Here is a 22398-nt window from a genome sequence, read left to right as displayed (position 1 = left end):
CGGAGGGAACTGCAAAAGCCTGCAGTGGGCGCTGACAGGACAGTGGGACGAGATGGGGGCGACCAGCTCATAATTGAGAGCAAATAGACCGGGGAATGGCTAGGGCTTAGAAAGGGGGAGAAGCAGAGTGCAGAACCCAATAATGCAGTCATTCTGCAGAACCTTGAATTGTTTCAAATAACCAGTAAATACAAGCACTCCTGAGAAGAAAATAAACTGAAATATAATCCTGATTCGGGCCTAGACAAAACCTCCATCTGTTACAACAGCACATACATCAGAATAATTGTTAAAACCATTTGCAGGAAATGGAACAGAATAAGGATTGTCTTGTAGTCTCCCCCCTGCCCCATCTCTGCAGCCAATTCAAGATGGTGCATGCAGGTGATGAAGAAAGACTAGGGCGTTGGTACTTCAAGGTGTAAGGGTAAGTGCCTAGTGTGCTGTGTGGCAGCAAACCTCTAACTGTTATAATAAGAACCAAGAAATACTAGCACCTGAAGAAGACTGCTAGGGAGTATCCCAGCCTGCGTATTGCATCCATCTTTGCTATGTAGCTCTGACCCCTCCATCTACCCCACCAAATAAACAGCTGTCCTTTTTTTCCCACCATAACCTGAGCTGATTGGCCTACCTGCACTCCCGAAGCCAGAAGATTGCTCAGGAGTGACCCAACCTGACCTATGCCTCCAATGCTGCCATTGAGCTCTACCCCAACCACCCCAGGCCTTCCTCCCTGCCATAACGAGGACCGGTATACTTGTGCGCCACTTTTGCGCCCCAGGCCAGAAAACTGCAAATGAGTGTCACAGCCTGCCGTGCCCCTCCAAAACTGCTGTCTAGCTCACCTACTGGGTCAGCCAATTGTCAGCTGATCTTTTATCTTGCCAACCCTCAACTATGGGTGGGCACTGTAATAAAACGAAGAAATTACTTGATGATAACTCCAGGAAGTGTTTATTATACACCCACCAGACAGTCCATACCATCATCCGGACGCTACAGCTGACACTTATCTACTGAGGTCAATGCATTCCGATGCTGATATGGTTAACATTCTATAAGGAGAACATTCAATTAAAGGGCAAGTTACAACACATCTTCCCTTTATAATACAAAATAAAGGAGAAAGAAAGAAAGGAGGAAAAAGGACGCGAGGACAGGTTGGAGACAAAGAGAACAGAAGCACAAAGTAACATCTCTACTTAAGGACATAATCCCGGAGACGTGGAGGTGCTCTTCTGGATCTAGTAGGGCGCAGGGGTGGGTCAGCTTGAGACCCACCATCACAACTCCGGGAATGTCCAGGACCACCCTGGGAGTGTCTGGGAGACCCACCATCAAAACTCCGGAAATGTCCAGGACCACACTGGGAGAGTCCAGGACCACCCTGGGAGTGTCTGGTCAGAGGTTGAAAACCAACACTACCATCCCCACTCCCACATTTGGAAAGACGAGACATGTTCCAAACATCCCCACCATCGAGCATGACAACGTTTTTCATCACTTTGATGGTGCGCTTGGGACCGAAAAACCACACAGCCTTTTTCACAAAGACAAGATCACCCACCTTCCAGTTACACTTGTGCACACACATTTTGGTATCGAACCTCTGTTTGTAACCTTGTTGATATTTCCAGACACTCCAATCATCAACAGAGTTGTTCCTGTCTTTAATCCTCAACCACACAGGGTTGAGCTTGGAACAAGCTGTCCTGCCCTTAAGCTTCCTAAAAGGAGAGCAACCCGTAACACTGTTGGGAGCGTTACTGTGTGCCCATAATTTCTCTCTAAGGACACCCTTAAGGCGGAGATCAGTGTCAACAGCAGTTTTGGGCACACGCCCTAACGAGCCGGTTCCTGCTCTCCACTAGGCCATTGGCCTGTGGTGAGTAGAGGGCTGTACGATGGTGGGTGATAGAAAGGTAAATTGCACCCCGTTGTCAGAGACCAAAATGTCAGGTACCCCATCAGAGGTGAATACTTCCTTCAAAAATTCAATAATGTTTTTGGATACAAAACTCATACAACATGCAGATACCCATTTAGAAGTGTAGTCAACCAGGACAACAACAAACCTTTCTGTGGGGGCTAATACCTCGAAAGGTCCAACGATTTCGATGGCTAATTTGGACCAGGGTCGTTCAGAAATAGCCACAGGGGAAAGGGGTGATTTTTTTTTTTTTTTAAACATGTTTTTTATTGCAACATTTTCAGCAAAATAACCATCGGGGCAACCGGCACCCCCTACAATCTCCGATCACACCCCTCAGTTTAGCAATGCACACAGCCATTTAGCCCACATCCCGGGGGCCGGGCGGCATATATAGACAGTTAAGCATAGTAACACAACTATCGCCTCATAGCGGTGCCTGGAGCCTCTGCTTTTCTGTCCAAACAGATTCATTCCCCCTCCAACTCAATATAACACTACCCTCCTACCTCAGGAACTCCCCCCCCCCCCCCCCCCTCCCATCCCACCCCCCAACTGCTGCTGATGTGGACCCCTCCAGTGATCCCTAACTCTAAGTTGTGCCATCCGTCAGAGGTGACATCTATATTCCTCAGCCTCAAGGAACTCCGTTCTCCTCGCGCTCCCGTTCCGCCCGCTCGAGCCGGCAATCCTGCAGGGCCTGCCCGATCAGCTCCCAAGCCCTTACCCATTCTAACCCCTTTTCATTGTCCGCCTTAATCGCTTGCCGCCGTCTAACTTCACTCTCGCATCTAGACCATTTTAATAACTCGGATATCCACCGCCCGATTGATGGGCCCTCCCGGGACTTCCAGTGCCACGTAATTTCTCTCGGAGCCAACATGAGCCCCAAGTCAATAAATTTACTCGTCACTTTCGTCTTCGCTGTGTGAGGGAACCAGAGCAGCAGGCACGCCCCCATATCAAACTCCACCTCCCGGTCCGTGATAGTATTCAAGATCTCTCCCACCTCAGTCCAGTACGACCCAAGCTTCGGGCACCCCCACAGCATATGCTCTAGCTCAGCTCCCAGTGTGAAGCAGCGCGGGCAAGCGGCCTCCTGCACCTTAAAGTACCGGCTAATCTTTCCCGGGGTCAGATATGCCCTGTGGAGGATAAAGAAATGCACCTGCTGAAAGCGGGCATTCCCGCTACCCTTCCATGTCCTCCGCATAATGTGGCTCCAGACCGTGTCCGGAATGGGTTTGCCTATGCTTTCCTCCCACCGCTCCTTCAATGCCGCAAGCGGCTCCAGCCCCTCCTGCAGTAATCTAGCCTGTAGGCACGTCACCGCCTTAATCGTTCCCGCCGCCATCACCACGTACTGACAGGTCAGTGCCACAGAGGGCTCCGCCAGCCCCTCTCTCCAGTGTTTTTGTATTGCCGCGCTCACCGCCGCGTGCAGGAGATAACTCTCATCCGGGAGACCAAACTGCTCCTGCAAAGCCCCGAAGGGGGCCAGCACCCCATCTATATAGAGGTCCCCCACCATCTGCAGCCCCAGCTCTTCCCACTCCGCTAGCGGGGACCAGTCGCCTCCATGCGGCAGTGCCGTCAACATCCCCAGCGGGATCTCCGGTGCATAAGGTCTCGCCGTCTTTGCTCTCCTCATGCCCCTCTGCCAGCATAGCCGGAGAGTCCGCTCCTCGATGGATAAATCTCTCAGGTCTAATTTCTGTTGCATGACTATGTAGGACAGGACATGTCTCTGGATGCCAGTCCCTCGTCCCAGCTCCGGGCCTCGGAACACTCTGGCCACATTCTGTGTCAGCACTTGTAGCTGCGCCGCCAGGTAGTATAATTCAAAATCGGGGACCGCCAGTCCCCCCTCTAGTTTAGGCCGCATCAGAGCCGTCAGGGCTACCCGTCGCCGTCCCGTCCCCCATAGGAAGCTGATGATCTGCGACTTCAAGTCTTTGAAGATCCTCTGCGGGATCCATATCGGCAGCGTGCGGAAGTAATAGAGCAGTCGGGGCAGAGCCACCATCTTCAGCAACGCGACCCGGCCCAGCACCGAGAGCGGGAGGGCAGCCCAGAAGGCCATGCACCCCCTCAAGGCCCTTATGCAACGCCCTACATTACCGTCCAAGAGACTTTCGACGTCGTGGTATATCCGGACTCCCAGGTAAGTAAAGCACTTAGCTTCCCATACCACATCCCGAGTGGGAGGGGCCACAGGGGAAAGGGGTGATGTGCTAACTTTCCTGGACTTTTATTTGGCAGCACAAATGGTGCAATCCCTGACAGCCTCCTCAACATGCTTGTCAACCTCTGGCCACCAGTAGGACTCCCTGACTCTTGCCTTGGTTAAACTAGGTCCTAGATGACCCTCGTGTGCTAAATTAATAATTGTTTCTCTGAGGGGGTGAGGAGGAAGTAATCTATCCGCTCTGAAGAGCTCACCATCAATAATGTTTAGCTCATCACGAACATTCCAATAGGGTTTGGCAACACTAGGAACATCAGAAAGAGCATGCCAACCATTAACAACAAACTCCATCGCAAACAGCACCGGCTTCCCATTCTTGTCTGTTGAGAGCACATTCCCTTACCCAAGACACAGCACAGTTAGAGGAGAAGGGTATATTTTTTTCAATCTGCATCCTAGAAAGAACATTTGCCGGGATATTCCTCAGACCGTGCAAGTATTCAGTAGTAAAGGTATACTCCCAGAGTCCCTCAAGCCATCTTTTGACCCTGGGAGTAGTGCTTTCACCATTCCTGCACGCAAACATGTGTACCGCTTGTGGTCAGTACGGACTAGAAATGGCAACCCTCACAGGTAAAACCTGAAATGGTTGACAGCCCACGAGCAAGCCAACGCCTCGCGCTCGATAACAAAATAGCGCTCCTCAGCTCCCTTCAGCGAGCGAGAGACGAAACCAATGACCCTCTCGTCACCATCAACCATCTGGGACAGGACGGCACCAATTCCCCTTAAACTGGCATCGGTGATGACGATGTTTTTTTTTCGTACATCAAAGTGGCCTAGAGTAAACATGCTTGCAATCTCACCTTTGACCTTCTTAAAAGCAATTTTGCAGTCTTTGGACCACTTGAAATCAACCCCTTTTTTTTAGTAATACTCTTAAGGGTTGTACCACGCAGGCAAAATTGTAAATAAACTTCGAGAAAAACTCAGACAAGCCAAGGAAAGACCTAACTTGGTCCTTGTTCGAGGGAGCTGGAGCCTGCAAAATTGCTTCAGCAAAGGGCAATTTTGGGACTGATACCCTCACTAGAAATAGAGTGTCCCAGATAAGATACAGAAGTGACTCTGAATTTACATTTTTCTCTCTTGAGGGTAAGCCCCCGTTCTTGGAACCTTGATAACACTTTGAACAACACCTCATCATGTTTGTCTCTATTCTGTCCAAAAACCAGAATATCATCTTGGAAGAATAGGACTAAGTCAATTCCTGATAGAACATCCTTCATTATTCTCTGGAAACGCAGCAGCCTCGCTAGCCCAAAAGGCATCCTCACCAACCTATAGGCACCCAACGGTGTTACAAATGAAGTTAGGGCCTTAGAGTCCCTCATGCAGCATGACCTGATGGTAGGCCGACGACAAGTCCATAACGCTGAAGAAACAGGTGTCTCCTAATTTCGTCAGGGCTTCATTAATGTGAGGCAAAGGTTGCCTGTCAACCCAATTGCAGTTATTAAGGCTTCTCAAGTCTACAATCATCCAAATCTTTGTGCCTTTATCCTTTGGGGCCAAAACAATGGGGGCTAACCACTCTGAAGATTCAATCTCCTCTATAATACCCAATTGGAGCAAACTATTCAGTTCCTCTTGCAGTGGTTTAATCATGAGGTTTGGGACCTTCCTGACTTTATGTACAACAGGAGTTGCACTGTCTTTTAAGATTATCTTTTGTTTGGAGCCTCTAAGGAGTCCTAGATTTTCACTAAAGACTTCCGGGTACTTTTCTGTAATATCCTGATGATTTCTGTGGGGTGTAAGTAACATTACTTGGTTGGGAGCATTTGGATCTAAAATGATTCCAAAATCTCGTTGGTGTCGACAGCCTAAAAGGTTGTCTCCACATTTGGCAACATAGACTTTGCCAACAGTCTCTCTGTCTTTGAACAAAACGTTTGATGATCCAGATCTCAGTGATTATTAAGTGGTAGTTACTATTGTCTCATGTGATTGGAATATACCGTACAAGGCAGTCATATCCTGCAATTTGTTGAATTTGAGGACCAACTTCAGAACCGACAGTACATTATATTGAATTACAGCGTCACTGCTCTGCCTGAGCCTGTAGCTCGCTGCACTCAGGGTGCACTGGTGCCACAATGGCCTAGGCCGCACTCTGCTCATCTGACGGACAGTGGGCGGAGTCGATATATTATTGATTTTCATTATTTAGTAGCACTAAAGGTCTAAAATATTACAGCCGGACTGAGCCTGTAACACACTGACTGAGTAAATGAATTATAATTGATAAGCAGCTGAGATCCGTGCTTGGGCCTCTCAGCCTGGGTGGTCTGGTCCCACGTGCGACAGAGTCTGGACAGACTCAGTGTTAGTTGTCAGTGCCCTTTCATTTCTGGTGGTTTACAGCAATTTCAAGATCCTCTTGTTGCTCAAACGAGTGGAATTTCTGATATTTATATGTTTCCGTGGTCTTCCTTGCTTGATTTTGCTCGCAAGAAAGTGTCATGCCTAGTCATTGAAATGTTACTCATAATTACACTAAAATTATGTAAATTGGATTCAAGCTAGCCTGGCTGAAGAAGGGTGACATACCCTGAAACCGGTCCCAGGATGCTTGTTTCCGGTCCAGGAGGACCTGGCTTGGCAGCTCGGTCTGGACTCTTCCCATGAGGTACAGGGTCAAGACTGATTTGCATATGGCTGGGTCTAAACTGGGGTGGCATGGTGAGCAAAAGAATGATGGATTTAACCCAGATCTCTTGACTGGGGTGAATGTATGATTCATTCAGCATTCCGTCCATCATTTGTTTGCGTAGCACTTTTCACCCTGTGTGGGATTGGTATGCCTAGACGTGGGTCCCATGCTCACTGCGCCACTGGATTCAAGCTAGCCTGGCCGAAGAAGGGTGACATACTTTCCAACCGGTCCCAGTATGCTTGTTTCCGGTCCAGGGAGGACCTGGCTTGGCAGTTCGGTCTGGACTGTTACCATGAGGCACAGGGTCAAGATTGATTTGCATATGGCTGGGTCTAAACTGCGGTGGCATGGTGAGCAAAAGAACAATGGATTTAACCCAGATCTCTTGACTGGGGTGAATGTATGATTCATTCAGCATTCCGTCCTTCATTTGTTTGCATAGCACTTTTCACCCTGTGTGGGATGGGTATGCCCAGACGTGGGTCCCATGCTCACTGTGCCACTGGATTCAAGCTAGCCTGGCTGAAGAAGGGTGACATACCTTGAAACCGGTCCCAGGATGCTTGTTTCTGGTCCAGGAGGACCTGGCTTGGCAGCTCGGTCTGGACTCTTCCCATGAGGCACAGGGTCAAGACTGATTTGCATATGGCTGGGTCTAAACTGGGGTGGCATGGTGAGCAAAAGAACGATGGATTTAACCCAGATCTCTTGACTGGGGGTGAATGTGTGATTCATTCAGCATTCCGTCCATCATTTGTTTGCGTAGCACAATGGCCTAGGTAGCACTCCGCTCAGCTGACGGACAGTGAGCGGAGTCGATATATTATTAAATTAAATATTAAATATTTAGTAGCACTAAAGGTCTAAAATATTACAGCCGGACTGAGCCTGTAACACACTGACTGAGTAAATTAATTATAATTGATTAGCAGCTGAGATCCGCGCTTGGGCCTCTCAGCCTGGTCTGAGTCTGTCCAGCTCTGGTCCTACGTGCGACAGAGTCTGGACAGACTCCGTGTTAGTTGTCAGTGCCCTTTCATTTCTGGTGGTTTACAGCAATTTCAAGATCTTCTTAGAGTTTCTTGTTGCTCAAACGAGTGGAATTTCTGATATTTAGAGCCGCTTCGCAGTGTTTGGAGTGCAGAGCAGTGGGACTTGAACTACGTGTCCCAGGGGGCTTGGTGTGCCTCACCTGTTTCCACTTGCCTGTCGGCGCCATCATAGCACATCATCACTTCCGCAGCGCAGACGCGCGCCGGGCCAAGGGCGGGCCCGTTTAAGCCCGTTCAAGACCGGTTAAGGACGGGACGGACCACCTCCCGAACGCCCAATGCAAGGTGAGGGTTACCGTTACACAGACCTACTCTAGTGTGCATACTTAAATCACCCGGATAATCTCCGATCATCTGAATCTGTTACAGAAGAGGATATAAAGTGTCCACTATGGCTACTGTTACTACAACATGTTTAAGAGACAATAGTGTGACACATGCTAGTGCAGGCGGCTCAATGATGGGCACTTTGGATAACTTCCTTATACGGGTGTCAACAGCTTTGGCTAAAGATATTGAATTGACTGAAAAAAGGCTATCCCTAGATACTGTGTTTGACAAACAGTCATCTATGGGATGCCTGGCAGGGATTAAATCTCCAGTTCCTATCGAAGCAGATCCAGATGACACATTATGCTCTCTGGATGAAGTTATTAGTAGCCCACTTGTTTCTACAAAAGACCTTGTCGTGGCTGCGGACCAACAGCTTATTGTTATTTCGGGGAAGAATAATAAAAACACTACCCAGAAATCTCTGACCTCTCTTATTATTAAAACTAGATCAGCGCTAATAGCCAAAAAGGGTATGATGAACCAAACTAAGGGTATGTCTATGGAAAGCAGATGTTCGGGCGATGAAATTTTAACACAATCAAAACCCAAGGGCAGAAAAAGGAAGTTGGGGAAAGATCGAGTAACCAATGAGAGTGTTATAAATAAAGATTGCCCTGGTCCATCTTGTTTAGCAAGTAAAGAAATAACCCCCAAGTTAGGTGTTGAGAGAGATTCTCCAGAGGAGCTGGGTACCCCGTTTTGGACAAACTTGGAAGATATGCTTAAAAAGATGATTTATCCAATTCACGGAAGACTGGACCGTATTGAGTCTAGATTGACATGACTTGAACTTTCGCTAGCATCAGTTCAGAAGACGCTGGGTAATCGGAATAGCGACTCAACCAGCAAACAGGCGATATTAATACCACAATGCCAAAATGCTGAGGGTAACACCCGAAATGGATCGCCAACTAGGAGTACTACCTCTGTTGTAAATATGTCCGAGACTACTTGTACTACTATCCCACTGCCTAGTGTTGCTGAGGTTAGACAACATGAGCAGGGAGCCAAGGATAAAAGTGTGGGGACAAGCAAATTGGCATCTAATGTGGGCGTTATACCAACTAAACCCTTCAAGTATGTGATACCAAACCTACCTACTGTGGAACTCCCTCCTGAATCTGTTCCCTATGTGGTTATATTGGCAGGGGTACCACTATTAGGGCCGGGTAAGAGGGAGACACATGCAGAGCTAAAAAATAAGTGCACATTTTGGCTTAATGCGAATAGGCCGTTGCCCGTGTATAGCAGGGCCGAGATTCTGTCTGTAAGAAGAGTAAATTGGGTAGGCAGAAGTGTAAAGACAGTTGGGGGGGGGACTGTGTGATTGTCAATTTCAGAGATAGGAGATGTGTTGAACATATTTGTAGTTGGCCACAAATAGACCCCAGATCACGGATCCAATCACTTTCTCTAACCTATTTTTATGCTCCTGTGCAAGATCTATTTAGAGAAATGCCCCTATGGAATGATCGATCTAGCTACCCGATCACACGGAATTTAAGTCTATATAATAGGTTCTCAGTTTTGTCAGGTTTGGAGGAGTGCGACTGACAGCAAATGGAGGCAGGGGGTGAGTCCTCAAGTTCTAGTAGTACAAAAAGTCCGCTTGAGATAAACCTAATGGAAGGAGAAGGACACATGATTTATGGTATAGGAATAGCTGAGGGAGGGTCAAGTCCCAGGGTAAATGTTGGTGTTAGCACAACTTCACGACCAGGTGCTAATTGCTCCCCCCACCCTTGCTCACATAGGGCAGATAATTCATTGATCCCGGCTAAGTTTAAGAAGTTTTACTTTAGCACTATTATAACTAGGGATGCACTAATTGAGGAACCCCAAACCACAGTTGAATATCTGATGATACACCCTAGTTCTACTTTAGGCCGGAAATTAAGGAACCACAAACTATAGCTGCGCATACGATGTTGTACCCGAGTCCTACTGTGGTTAGAACTGTAATGAAAGAGGGTAGACAGACCACAGCCAGCCTGACTTCAATGGTATCGTGGAATCTAGCTGGTATTGGGACTAAGGCTGCTTCACCATGTTGGCTAAAATTTATTAATAATTTTGATATCTGTCTCTTTCAAGAGACCTGGTCTGTTGAACCAGTCTTTAACCCAGGTTATCTGAACTTTTATGTCCCTGCAGTGCGAGGACAAAGGGGACGCCCAAAGGGAGGATTGACAATTTGGGTCAAACAGCATCTAAGTTGTAGTATTCAATTATTTTCATCTGGGCACTGCGATATTATCGCTGTTAGGCTTAATATGTTGGGTGACCTAAAAATTGTTATTATTAATGTGTATGCTCGAGGAGTTCCCGGCGGGAAAAAAACAGAGGTATTTACGGCTTTAGAATTCCTGATTGAATCTCTGCCAGATGGGGTTTTGCCGTTAATCGCGGGTGATTTTAATACAACTTTCGAACCGCTTGGTTTGGGAAATGTAAATATGTTGGAAGAGGAGGATATTAGATGGGGTGTCCCTGAACTGGAGGCAAGGCCATCAGTTAAATGGACTGAGGCTGCGTTGTATTTAAATGGGCTTTGTTTAGGTAACCAATTAAGGGCTGCAAATGGGCGGACATTGTCTGATAGGAAGCGAGTAAAAACATACGACAATGGGATAAGGTCAAGTAATATCGACTATATACTCGTCCATTTGAAGCTCTGGCATACCTTGGTGGACATGGAAGTTAGGACTCGTGTTGAGAGTGATCATAACCCTCTTGTAGCATCATTTAGGTTAGGCCAGGAGGGAATAGTTAATTTAAGTGAAGACCCACTCGTCCCTCAGACTATTTTATCAAATGATGAACGTCCTCTTAAGTGGTGCAAAGTGAGCAAACAAGCTGATATATTAAGTGCTATTAAAGTTCAGCTTGATAAGGTATTAGATAAGTTGGGAGATGGTGCATGTCCTGGGATGAAGTTTTGATCATTTGAGGACGATCATAATGATCTGTTTATTAATATCAAAGCACATTTTTGAAAATCTGGCACTGCTAAGATAATGGCGAGTAAAAAACCAGAGAGGTGGTACAACAAATCCTGTAGGGAAGCTCGGGCTGGCTTGAGCTTAGCACTAAAAACAAGGAATTTGGAGATAATTAGAGCATCCCGTTGCAACTATAGGAAAATAATTTCTGGGGCAAAAAGAGATTGGGATGACCATGTGTGGATGAATCTTAAAGATGCATGTCTATCAAAGAACCAGGCACTTTTTTGGGACATCTATAAATGGGAAGGAGGTGGGCGTGCGGTTAGTCCTCAAAATAACGTACCCCAAAACTCCTGGGTTGAATTTTTTAAGCCTCAGTATGCTAATACTGAAGGCAACTTAAGCAGGACGGCTCTCGGTTCTAAATTTTATGAAGGCATCGTTTTTAGCTTAGGGTATGTGGATAGGGCACTGAATACTGTAATTGCAGGGCGAGCACCAGGGATGAATTGTATACCTGTGGATTTATTTCTTAATGATAAAGAGGGATGGAGATTATATATTGGCTATTTATCTAATGCTATTGCCCAGGGGATGGCTGTCCCTCACACATGGAAAGGAGCAGAAATCGTGCCCATTTATAAAAAAGGGGATAAGTCTCTAGCGAGTAACTATAGGCCTATTAGCCTGATCGATTCATTACAAAAAATAATGGGGCGACTGGTGAGTGCTTGCAATGTTCAACACTCCGTCCATCATTTCCTTTGGTTTTTGCTTTGTTCGCCATAAGTTGGCAGGGTATGCTCAGACGTGAGTCCCTTGCTCACTTTGCCACTGGATTCAAGCAAGCCTGGCTGAAGACGGCTGAAATGCCAGAAACCGGTCCTAGGAAGCTTGTTTCCGGTCCAGGGAAGACATGGCTTGGCAGTTCGGGCTGGACTGTTCCCATGAGGCACAGGGTCAGACTGATTTGCATATCGCCATGTCTGAACTGGGGTGGCAGAGTGGGCTAAAGAACGGTGATGGATTAAACCCAGATCAGTTGACTGGGGGTGAGTGCTTGCAATGTTCAACACTCCGTCCATCATTTCCTTTGGTTTTTGCTTTGTTCGCCATAAGTTGGCAGGGTATGCTCAGACGTGAGTCCCTTGCTCACTTTGCCACTGGATTCAAGCAAGCCTGGCTGAAGACGGCTGAAATGCCAGAAACCGGTCCTAGGAAGCTTGTTTCCGGTCCAGGGAAGACATGGCTTGGCAGTTCGGGCTGGACTGTTCCCATGAGGCACAGGGTCAGACTGATTTGCATATCGCCATGTCTGAACTGGGGTGGCAGAGTGGGCTAAAGAACGGTGATGGATTAAACCCAGATCAGTTGACTGGGGGTGAGTGCTTGCAATGTTCAACACTCCGTCCATCATTTCCTTTGGTTTTTGCTTTGTTCGCCATAAGTTGGCAGGGTATGCTCAGACGTGAGTCCCTTGCTCACTTTGCCACTGGATTCAAGCAAGCCTGGCTGAAGACGGCTGAAATGCCAGAAACCGGTCCTAGGAAGCTTGTTTCCGGTCCAGGGAAGACATGGCTTGGCAGTTCGGGCTGGACTGTTCCCATGAGGCACAGGGTCAGACTGATTTGCATATCGCCATGTCTGAACTGGGGTGGCAGAGTGGGCTAAAGAACGGTGATGGATTAAACCCAGATCAGTTGACTGGGGGTGAGTGCTTGCAATGTTCAACACTCCGTCCATCATTTCCTTTGGTTTTTGCTTTGTTCGCCATAAGTTGGCAGGGTATGCTCAGACGTGAGTCCCTTGCTCACTTTGCCACTGGATTCAAGCAAGCCTGGCTGAAGACGGCTGAAATGCCAGAAACCGGTCCTAGGAAGCTTGTTTCCGGTCCAGGGAAGACATGGCTTGGCAGTTCGGGCTGGACTGTTCCCATGAGGCACAGGGTCAGACTGATTTGCATATCGCCATGTCTGAACTGGGGTGGCAGAGTGGGCTAAAGAACGGTGATGGATTAAACCCAGATCAGTTGACTGGGGGTGAGTGCTTGCAATGTTCAACACTCCGTCCATCATTTCCTTTGGTTTTTGCTTTGTTCGCCATAAGTTGGCAGGGTATGCTCAGACGTGAGTCCCTTGCTCACTTTGCCACTGGATTCAAGCAAGCCTGGCTGAAGACGGCTGAAATGCCAGAAACCGGTCCTAGGAAGCTTGTTTCCGGTCCAGGGAAGACATGGCTTGGCAGTTCGGGCTGGACTGTTCCCATGAGGCACAGGGTCAGACTGATTTGCATATCGCCATGTCTGAACTGGGGTGGCAGAGTGGGCTAAAGAACGGTGATGGATTAAACCCAGATCAGTTGACTGGGGGTGAGTGCTTGCAATGTTCAACACTCCGTCCATCATTTCCTTTGGTTTTTGCTTTGTTCGCCATAAGTTGGCAGGGTATGCTCAGACGTGAGTCCCTTGCTCACTTTGCCACTGGATTCAAGCAAGCCTGGCTGAAGACGGCTGAAATGCCAGAAACCGGTCCTAGGAAGCTTGTTTCCGGTCCAGGGAAGACATGGCTTGGCAGTTCGGGCTGGACTGTTCCCATGAGGCACAGGGTCAGACTGATTTGCATATCGCCATGTCTGAACTGGGGTGGCAGAGTGGGCTAAAGAACGGTGATGGATTAAACCCAGATCAGTTGACTGGGGGTGAGTGCTTGCAATGTTCAACACTCCGTCCATCATTTCCTTTGGTTTTTGCTTTGTTCGCCATAAGTTGGCAGGGTATGCTCAGACGTGAGTCCCTTGCTCACTTTGCCACTGGATTCAAGCAAGCCTGGCTGAAGACGGCTGAAATGCCAGAAACCGGTCCTAGGAAGCTTGTTTCCGGTCCAGGGAAGACATGGCTTGGCAGTTCGGGCTGGACTGTTCCCATGAGGCACAGGGTCAGACTGATTTGCATATCGCCATGTCTGAACTGGGGTGGCAGAGTGGGCTAAAGAACGGTGATGGATTAAACCCAGATCAGTTGACTGGGGGTGAGTGCTTGCAATGTTCAACACTCCGTCCATCATTTCCTTTGGTTTTTGCTTTGTTCGCCATAAGTTGGCAGGGTATGCTCAGACGTGAGTCCCTTGCTCACTTTGCCACTGGATTCAAGCAAGCCTGGCTGAAGACGGCTGAAATGCCAGAAACCGGTCCTAGGAAGCTTGTTTCCGGTCCAGGGAAGACATGGCTTGGCAGTTCGGGCTGGACTGTTCCCATGAGGCACAGGGTCAGACTGATTTGCATATCGCCATGTCTGAACTGGGGTGGCAGAGTGGGCTAAAGAACGGTGATGGATTAAACCCAGATCAGTTGACTGGGGGTGAGTGCTTGCAATGTTCAACACTCCGTCCATCATTTCCTTTGGTTTTTGCCCAGGGGATGGCTGTCCCTCACACATGGAAAGGAGCAGAAATCGTGCCCATTTATAAAAAAGGGGATAAGTCTCTAGCGAGTAACTATAGGCCTATTAGCCTGATCGATTCATTACAAAAAATAATGGGGCAACTGGTCCTGGGAAAGATCCAGGACTGGATGGAAGAGGGGGATATCCTCAGCCCGTTGCAAGCTGGGTTCTGACCTAGGACTAGCACGATAGATCAGGTTTTTAGATTTATTGTTTTATATTGGCGTGTCGTGGTTTTGGGCAAAGGTGCATTATATGCAGTATTTGTAGATTTAAGGGCAGCGTTCGATCTTGTCCCGCGAGGGAAGCTTTGCCAAGTATTGGAGGAATTAGGTATGCCATTGGAATTGTTAACTTTGATTGCACGCCTTCATGAGGACACTTATGCAAGAGTTAGATGGGGCAGGCAGGGTGAAGTTACAGATGCTTGTCCGGTAGAGAGGGGAGTGAGACATGGTTGCGTTATGGCGCCTACCCTGTTCTCACTCTTTATAAACGGAGTGGCCAAATACCTCTCACTGGTTCCAACTGATGCCCCCGTGTTGGTAGGAGAGTGCGTCCCGGTCCTCATGTTCGCGGACGACACTCTAATAATCTCTAAAACCCCAAGTGGCCTACAGAAGGCACTCCAGCGTTTTATGGATTTTTGTGATAAGCGAGGGCTAGAAATAAATAGTGCAAAAACTAAATTAATGGTCCTTACTGAACCTAGATGCCAAAAGCAAATAAAACGGTTCAAGGAAAGTATATATATGGGCAATTGTCGCCTAGAGCGGGTTGAAGCCTTCACTTATTTAGGGGTCAACCTTCAGAGTGATATGTGCTGGAATACGCAGGTAGATACAAGTATATTAAGGTTTAAACAACAAGCAGGCGCATTACGTAAAAGATTTAAGTCTTCTTTCACTAAACCGATTAGATCAGTCCTAGAGATCTATGGGATGAAAGTTTTGGGTTCCGTTCTATATGGTGCTGAGCTGTGGGGGTTTTCTAATCTTAAGCAGCTGACCACTTTAGAAAATGAGTTTCTGAGGAAAGTTACTTATGTCCCCCAAAGTACCCCTTTGGTCCCCCTGTTTTGTGATCTTGGTAAGAAGTCTGTGTATGATCTTGCCAAGCTGCGACCAGTATTATATTGGCGTAGGCTATGGACCACGGAGGAACTGTATCACTATGCAAGGGGTCTCAAGGAAGTAATAGAGAAGGATTGCTTTCATAAAATTAAGTGGTTGAAATCAATTAGATCTCTTCTAGGGAGAATGGGCTTGAGGGATCTGTGGGATGACCCAATAAATACTGTTTTCTCCTCCAAGACAGAAATTAAGAAGATATATTGGGAGATGATTTTCACAGAAAAGTGTTCTGTAAATGCTTCTGCTCATCTCACAGAGCGTTTCCTCGAATTTAAATCTTACCCATTATTGGAACCCTATTGGGATGCAATAGTGAAACCAATAGACCGGAAGCTTTATTTTCAATTTAGGATAGGAACCCTTCCCATTAGGGCATTTACGTCTAGATGGGCGGGGACTGATGGTGATAAATGCCCTAAATGTAAGGATAAGAAAGAGACGATGAGCCACTTCTTGTTTTTTTTGCACATTATATACAGCCCCAAGAAATAAATGGGTTAAACCTATATGCCGCCTCATTGGTTTACGGAAACATGAGGAGGCTCTAAGAATATTATGCACTGACCCTAGCCTTCCAATTGCATTAGCCATGGCAAAATTACTGAAATGGGCATGGCTAATTCGAGCTAAGGAAGATCGCTAGGTATATGAAATCCGAATAGTACTAGGATATGGAGGCTTGCCCCAGGTATAATTAATTGAGCTATGGTAATCCTTCTTCCATCCCTACTTTTAAAAATTATTCGACTTTATTCACATGTAGTTTAATTGCTTTTTACAATTTTATCTATTTATAAACTTGTTTTTATTGGCTTGTAACATGTTTTATGTATATCTGTGATACTTTTATGACTTTGTGTCGAATAAAGTTAACAAAACGATATTTATATGTTTCCGTGGTCTTCCTTGTTTGATTTTGCTCGTGAGAAAAGTGTCATGCCTAGACATTGGAATGTTACTCATAATCACACTAAAATTATGTAAATGTCACACATCGCAATCTGAAACCTTGGCAGCTGTGTATCAACTTGGGTCACATAGACCTCCAAGGACCCATGCGAGTCTCCGCAGCAGTCCGCCAGTCACGCCAGGCCCACTCTGCGGCAGCACCAGCATCAGGCGGGCAGAGGAGCAGAAAGGTACTTTTTAGGCATCTTGGCCACACCACAATTGTTGTATTCTCGAGGGTTTCAATTAACTAAAAATCGATGACTTCTCTTTTCAGTCTGTAAGAAAATGCATAGCTTTAGGTACTTGTAAACGTTTCAAAATATTGAACCTGTTAGTTAAGTGTTTTTGTACATTCTCTTTTTTAGCGAACCTCCTTTTCATCTTACCAGACGGGGCTGGGGAGAGTTTCCTGTGAGGGTGCAGATTCACTTTAAGGACAGCCAGAACAAGAGAGTTGACATCATACATAATTTGAAGGTAATAATGAAACTGATCAGCCTCAAACGGTGAAGTGCCTCAGTGCTTGAGCTAGGACCAGGCCATTTTCAAAGATTTAAGCACTCTTCAGGGTTTGGTGATTTCTAGAGTATCCATTATATTGCTAACAGCGTTGGTTGTACATTTGTGTTGTAATGATTAGATCTGCAAATCGACCTTTATTGCATTATAATTTATTGGTAGCAGAAAGATGTATAAGTAGGTATGAATAGGAGTACAAATACAACGGCATCATACATTATAAAATGCATTAAGGCATTATAACAGCAAATCGATCCAATGGCGTTAAAAAGGTTAGCATAGACAAAGTGCCCAAAGTACACTTGCTACAAACACGCTCATACGGAGTCTAAATTACACCTAATGCTATTATACTTCCTCAATTGTTTAATTCTTTTTGCATATACCTACTCAAAAAATTGAACTCTTCATTTTACTCTGCCAATTAACCAGTAGAGGTGATGCAATTGAATTCCACAGTTGCAAGATCACAGAGCGAACAGACATTGCAATCGATATCAACCTTACGCTCAGATAATGAAAAATATTGCAACCCAGAATCGAATTTAAGACTCTCACTACTAATAATCTCAAACAAGATGGTGCAAGGTTCCAACTGAAAGAGCTCATTTAGCAATGAGCTCGGATAGAACACCAATGCCAAAATACATGAAAAAGGGGGCACAATGCAGTGACATGAAGCCAGTCTCCTTTTCCCTCCAGATGGCATCTAAAACAGCGATTACGAACTGAAGGAAAGAAGCTATTCAAACTTTAAGGGATCTTGTATTAAAACAAGCAAGAGGAATAACTCCATGCTTCTAAAATTAGCGGCTCTAAATAACATAACTAAATTGGCTCAGCTCTTCCCATGCCTTGGACATCAATCTGCACCCAATTTAATTTTCTAGATATGTTTGGCAAGCAGATTAACATGACAGCCATCTTGAACCTGTCTGTACTAGCTGCTAACACCTCTCATTTTATGTTTGAACATCACTTTTAAAATGTAATGCAGAGTTTACAGCTTTAACAAATTTTAAATTTTCAGGAAAGGAAACAATAGCTTCTTTCCTAATGTATCATTTGCAGTGCCTAGTTGGTCCCAACACTTCCCTAAATTGTTGTATTTAAAATTAGCGACCACTCAAAAGCCTATATCCTCCCAGCGGTTCAGTTTCTCATCAAAAATATATAAGCCACAGGCAGTACGGTCTTTCAATAAATGAAGTTCATGACAGGCTGGAATATTTAGTTCTTGAAAATATTCATCCTTATGCCATAGAGGCTCCTGAATCACCTTATACCTGTTGTTTTTGGAAGAATTTCTTTTTTCATAAATACTGGCGAAAAAACCCCTGCACCCTCCAGCATAGCGTGGACTAAGCAATTGTCAAAAACTGGGACTTAAAGCATATCATTTAGACGAGAAAGGGTGTCTAAGAGGGCTGCCAAGTAATGCGGTTGCAGATTGGGCAAAGCAAGGACACCATATTCTCTATCCAATTGCAGATTTGGGAAGCTCAGCCTAGGCTGGTGGTGGTTCCAGATAAACCTGCATAGTAGCGAGTGAACCTCTGTAAAAAAAAAATAGGATTGGAATATTTGGAAATAAAAAAAAATAAAAAGAGGCAAAATTGATATTTGAATTAATGCCACTCTACCAATAATTAAAATTGGTAGCAAATAAAATTTGACGAGGAGGTAGAACACTTTGATCAATGTAGGCACATCATTAAGTTTATATTTATATTATGTTACACAATTGAATGTAACATGGATGCCCAAATTTCTAATTACAAATCCTCATAATTGAATGTAACATGGATGCCCACATTTCTAATTGGTTGTGTGGGGTTATACTGTTATACTTGTATCCTAGGTCTGGTTAAATATCTGCGGTGGAGGCATTAGATAAAATAATTTGTTTTTCCTTGGTTTATTTAATTCAGCATTTTCGCGAGCAGAGGAGGGGATGACAAAACCCCTAAAATGCAGAGAAGAGCCTCCCAACTAACAAAGTCAAAGGCTTTTTCTGCGTTTAACTTCAAAATAACAATATGCAGTTTGTTCTGAGGAAAATAATCAATAGCATGTATCAAATACTAAGAACCCCACTCTCATCTGGGTGAATCAGGGATGCTGCTACAGACATAGTCCTAACTGCTGTAATTTTCATGAAAGGCTTGCAGTCTGAATATAAAACCCAGGGTGGACTCCTGATGTTTTTTTCCTGGATGCTATTGACAGTCACCTCTGAAAAAGAAGGCAACACAGGTCCTTACTCTAGGATTGAATTAAAGCTTTTACCCACCGCTTTCCCAGCCTCACACCCCTCTAAACATAGCTTAATTTCCTCTGCTGAAATCGGGGCCAGGAGATCTGAACTTTGAGTTGAAAACATCTTCGGGATTGTGATTCTTTGTAAAAAAAAAATATATATATATATATATTTTTTTTTTTAAATCCGATTAGGATTCCTAGTATCATCTGGGTTATAAAATGCTCTAGAATGAATAAAACACTCTGTATAAGATGGGGCTCCGATACAAGCTGTTTAGTTATTGACTCCTCAATAATTGTCCAGAAGTTAGCATTAGTTTTAACGGACCATGCTAGCAGTCTGCCAGCATGTTCACTCTCCTCATAAAAGTTCAGATTGATATTCTGTTGCCTGAGCAATTCTTCTCCCACGTAAGTCTTTAAGCTTTTGCTTTGCCAGGTCCAACGCCTAAGGTGGGCTCCAAGATCTAAGATCGTAGCTGAGTTTAGAGCATTAGGTGCAAGCTTTGAAATTCTCGTGAAATGCGGAAACCAAGTGCTTTCTTTTTTTTAACCATTATAGCTGAACATGCTATCGCCTGCCCTCTCAAAGCAGCGTTAAAGGCAGCATCCCAAACAATATGAAGAAGGGCAGAGTCCAAATTAATTTGAAAAAAGTCAAATCAAAACCACTTTTTTCGATGGGAGTAACCCCGTTTCCTCTGAAAATCAAGAGAGATCACTGTGTGGTCAGAAAACCTATTCATGATAATTCAAGAATTCACTCCTAAAAACTGGGAGCCCCAAAAATAAATCTCACTATGTCTAGCTCTGTAACAAGTAAATTATCTTAGTAGCGGGGATTGGAATCACCACTGACCTATAAGACCAAAATCAGCCTTAAAAGTGGCAATAAAGCTTGCGGTTTTGGGCTTAGATTGCCTTATAGTCTTCCATAAGGCATCCAGTTTTGGGTCTTGGAGGAAGTTAAAATCCCCACCCATAATATTAGAGCCTTTGAATTGCACTGCAAAGGAATACAAATGTTGCAAGGCCTGAATTTGGTCTGTGATTGGGCCTTAGTAGTTCACAAAATTGCAAAAGCCTGTCCCCACTGGGGCCCGGACCCAAAGGCATCTTCCTAAAGGGTCCTTAACAGAGTTAGTAATCTCTACAGTTGATGAGCTGCCAAAAAAGAAAGCCACCCCCTTACCATCGACATTTAGGAAAGCAAACTGTAGCTGTAATATCCAATTAGGTAGTAATAGCCTAGGCTTGTTGGTTTTAAGATGAATCTCTTAAAGAAATATGACATCTAGGGAAAAGATGGCTAACCAGCAGCTCAGGGCAGCGTGGAATTTGTACTTATTTGCCTCATTATTATTACAAGACAACTCTGATTATCCCCATGATAAGCTTTTCTGTCTAAGATGATAACCCTGTTAAAATTAAACATTAGACAAAGCCAACAAGATAATACAATTTTCTCATTTAAACTACCCATGTGCCACCAACATCCAACCTCCCACCATGTCCACCCCCTCTTTCCCTACACTTTGCCCACCCCTGCCCCAAAGCTTCCCTCAAATTGTTGCCTGCCCCCACCCCCACCCCAGGGAAGTCCACCCTTCAACTAAAGGTGCCATGGAATTGCATCCACCCAGTCACCACATTGGGTGGACAAGAAACAGCAAAACATCAAACAAACAAAAAACCCTTACCGGAAGCAACCTGTTAAGTTGTACAGAAAGATAAGAAAAGATAATCAAATGAAAAATAAGATCAGAAATAAGATCAGAAAAAAGAAACAAATGTAATCAATCAGTTAACAATATATATGATATGACATAGCCCCCACCCCCCCAAAAAAAACAAATATGTACAAAACACCTCCTGTCTGATTTCCCTAACTAGTCTGTTAGTTCTGTAGACGCTTTAGAAAGATCTGCACAGTGTCAGATGAGTTAAAGATATGGAAATATCCCTTATGAAGTACTCTGTTTAGTCTGCTGAAACAAAGTAATCTGGCCCCCAGCTGCTGTAAAGGAATCAAACATGCTCTGAAAATCCTTTCTTCTTCTAGCTGCCGTAATAGTCATGTCTTAAAAGACATTAAAAGAAAATAATTCTGGGGAATCAAATGAATTCTGCTGGACTTATTCTTTAATCTGAAAATCTGAGAAGTTAGCCAACACTGTCTGTGGATACTTAGCAGGGGCATTTCAAATTTTTGGGCAGGTATTCGATGAGCCCTTATAATAGTGAAGTCCTCAGTTGATTGAGCAATATGTTCTTTGTAAGGTGTTCCGTATAAGGAATTTTTACATCAATCCTTTTCAGATTTCTCTGGAATGCCTGTAAACCTGTGGTTTCAATGCATGGAGTGATTTTCGAACTCTTCTTTATCTTCTAGTGCTCCTTTTTTTGATGTACCCAGCTCACTTGAGTGGTCCCATTTCGATCCTACAAATCCCAAACCCTGTGTTTCAGTTGATCTTTCCTGTCAGTAGTACTGGACAGTTTCTGATCAATACCACTTAGCTTACTTACTCTTGAGAAATGCCGAAGCCTGTCCTTGAGAGATTTTAATATCCCTGAATTCTGACAAAATAGTTCCCAATAATGATTAAAGTGTAGGATCTAAAGAACGGGCTGCCGCTGCAGCTGGCGATGATGTTGCTAGTCAGTTGCCTAAAATTGCCAAGGGGCCTGGGCCTGGCCCTGGCCATGGGTGACCATGCCTAAATTAATGGGCTTCATGCCGAGTTGTCTTGAGACATTGTTGAATACAAACTTGAAATAACAACAGGGGCAGGCTGTGAGGATTACAGAACAGTACTAACCGTGTTTACAGTGTTAACCAGTTGATCCACACATAGGAACATAGGGCACTGACAGTCCTGATCTGCATTGTCCTGAGACATAGGAAGAGTCAGAGCATCAGT

The 22398-nt window shown here is 45.2% G+C and overlaps 1 protein-coding gene across 4 annotated transcripts in view; it reads left to right on the top strand.

The window, feature by feature from the left end:
* The window catches only part of YEATS2 (YEATS domain containing 2), a 1415500-nt gene that overhangs the window by 264178 nt on the left and 1128924 nt on the right, over positions 1-22398 (top strand). For all 4 annotated transcript variants that reach the window (XM_085634927.1, XM_085634925.1, XM_085634929.1 and 1 more), the window contains one exon: positions 17059-17170. In XM_085634927.1, the coding sequence (XP_085491053.1) occupies positions 17059-17170 (112 nt within the window). The remainder of the gene's footprint in view (positions 1-17058; positions 17171-22398) is intronic.

Source organism: Triturus cristatus, chromosome 11 (genome assembly GCF_964204655.1).
Source record: "Triturus cristatus chromosome 11, aTriCri1.1, whole genome shotgun sequence".
In the NCBI taxonomy this organism is placed as follows: Eukaryota; Metazoa; Chordata; class Amphibia; order Caudata; family Salamandridae; genus Triturus; species Triturus cristatus.
This window is presented reverse-complemented; position numbering and strand designations above follow the sequence as displayed.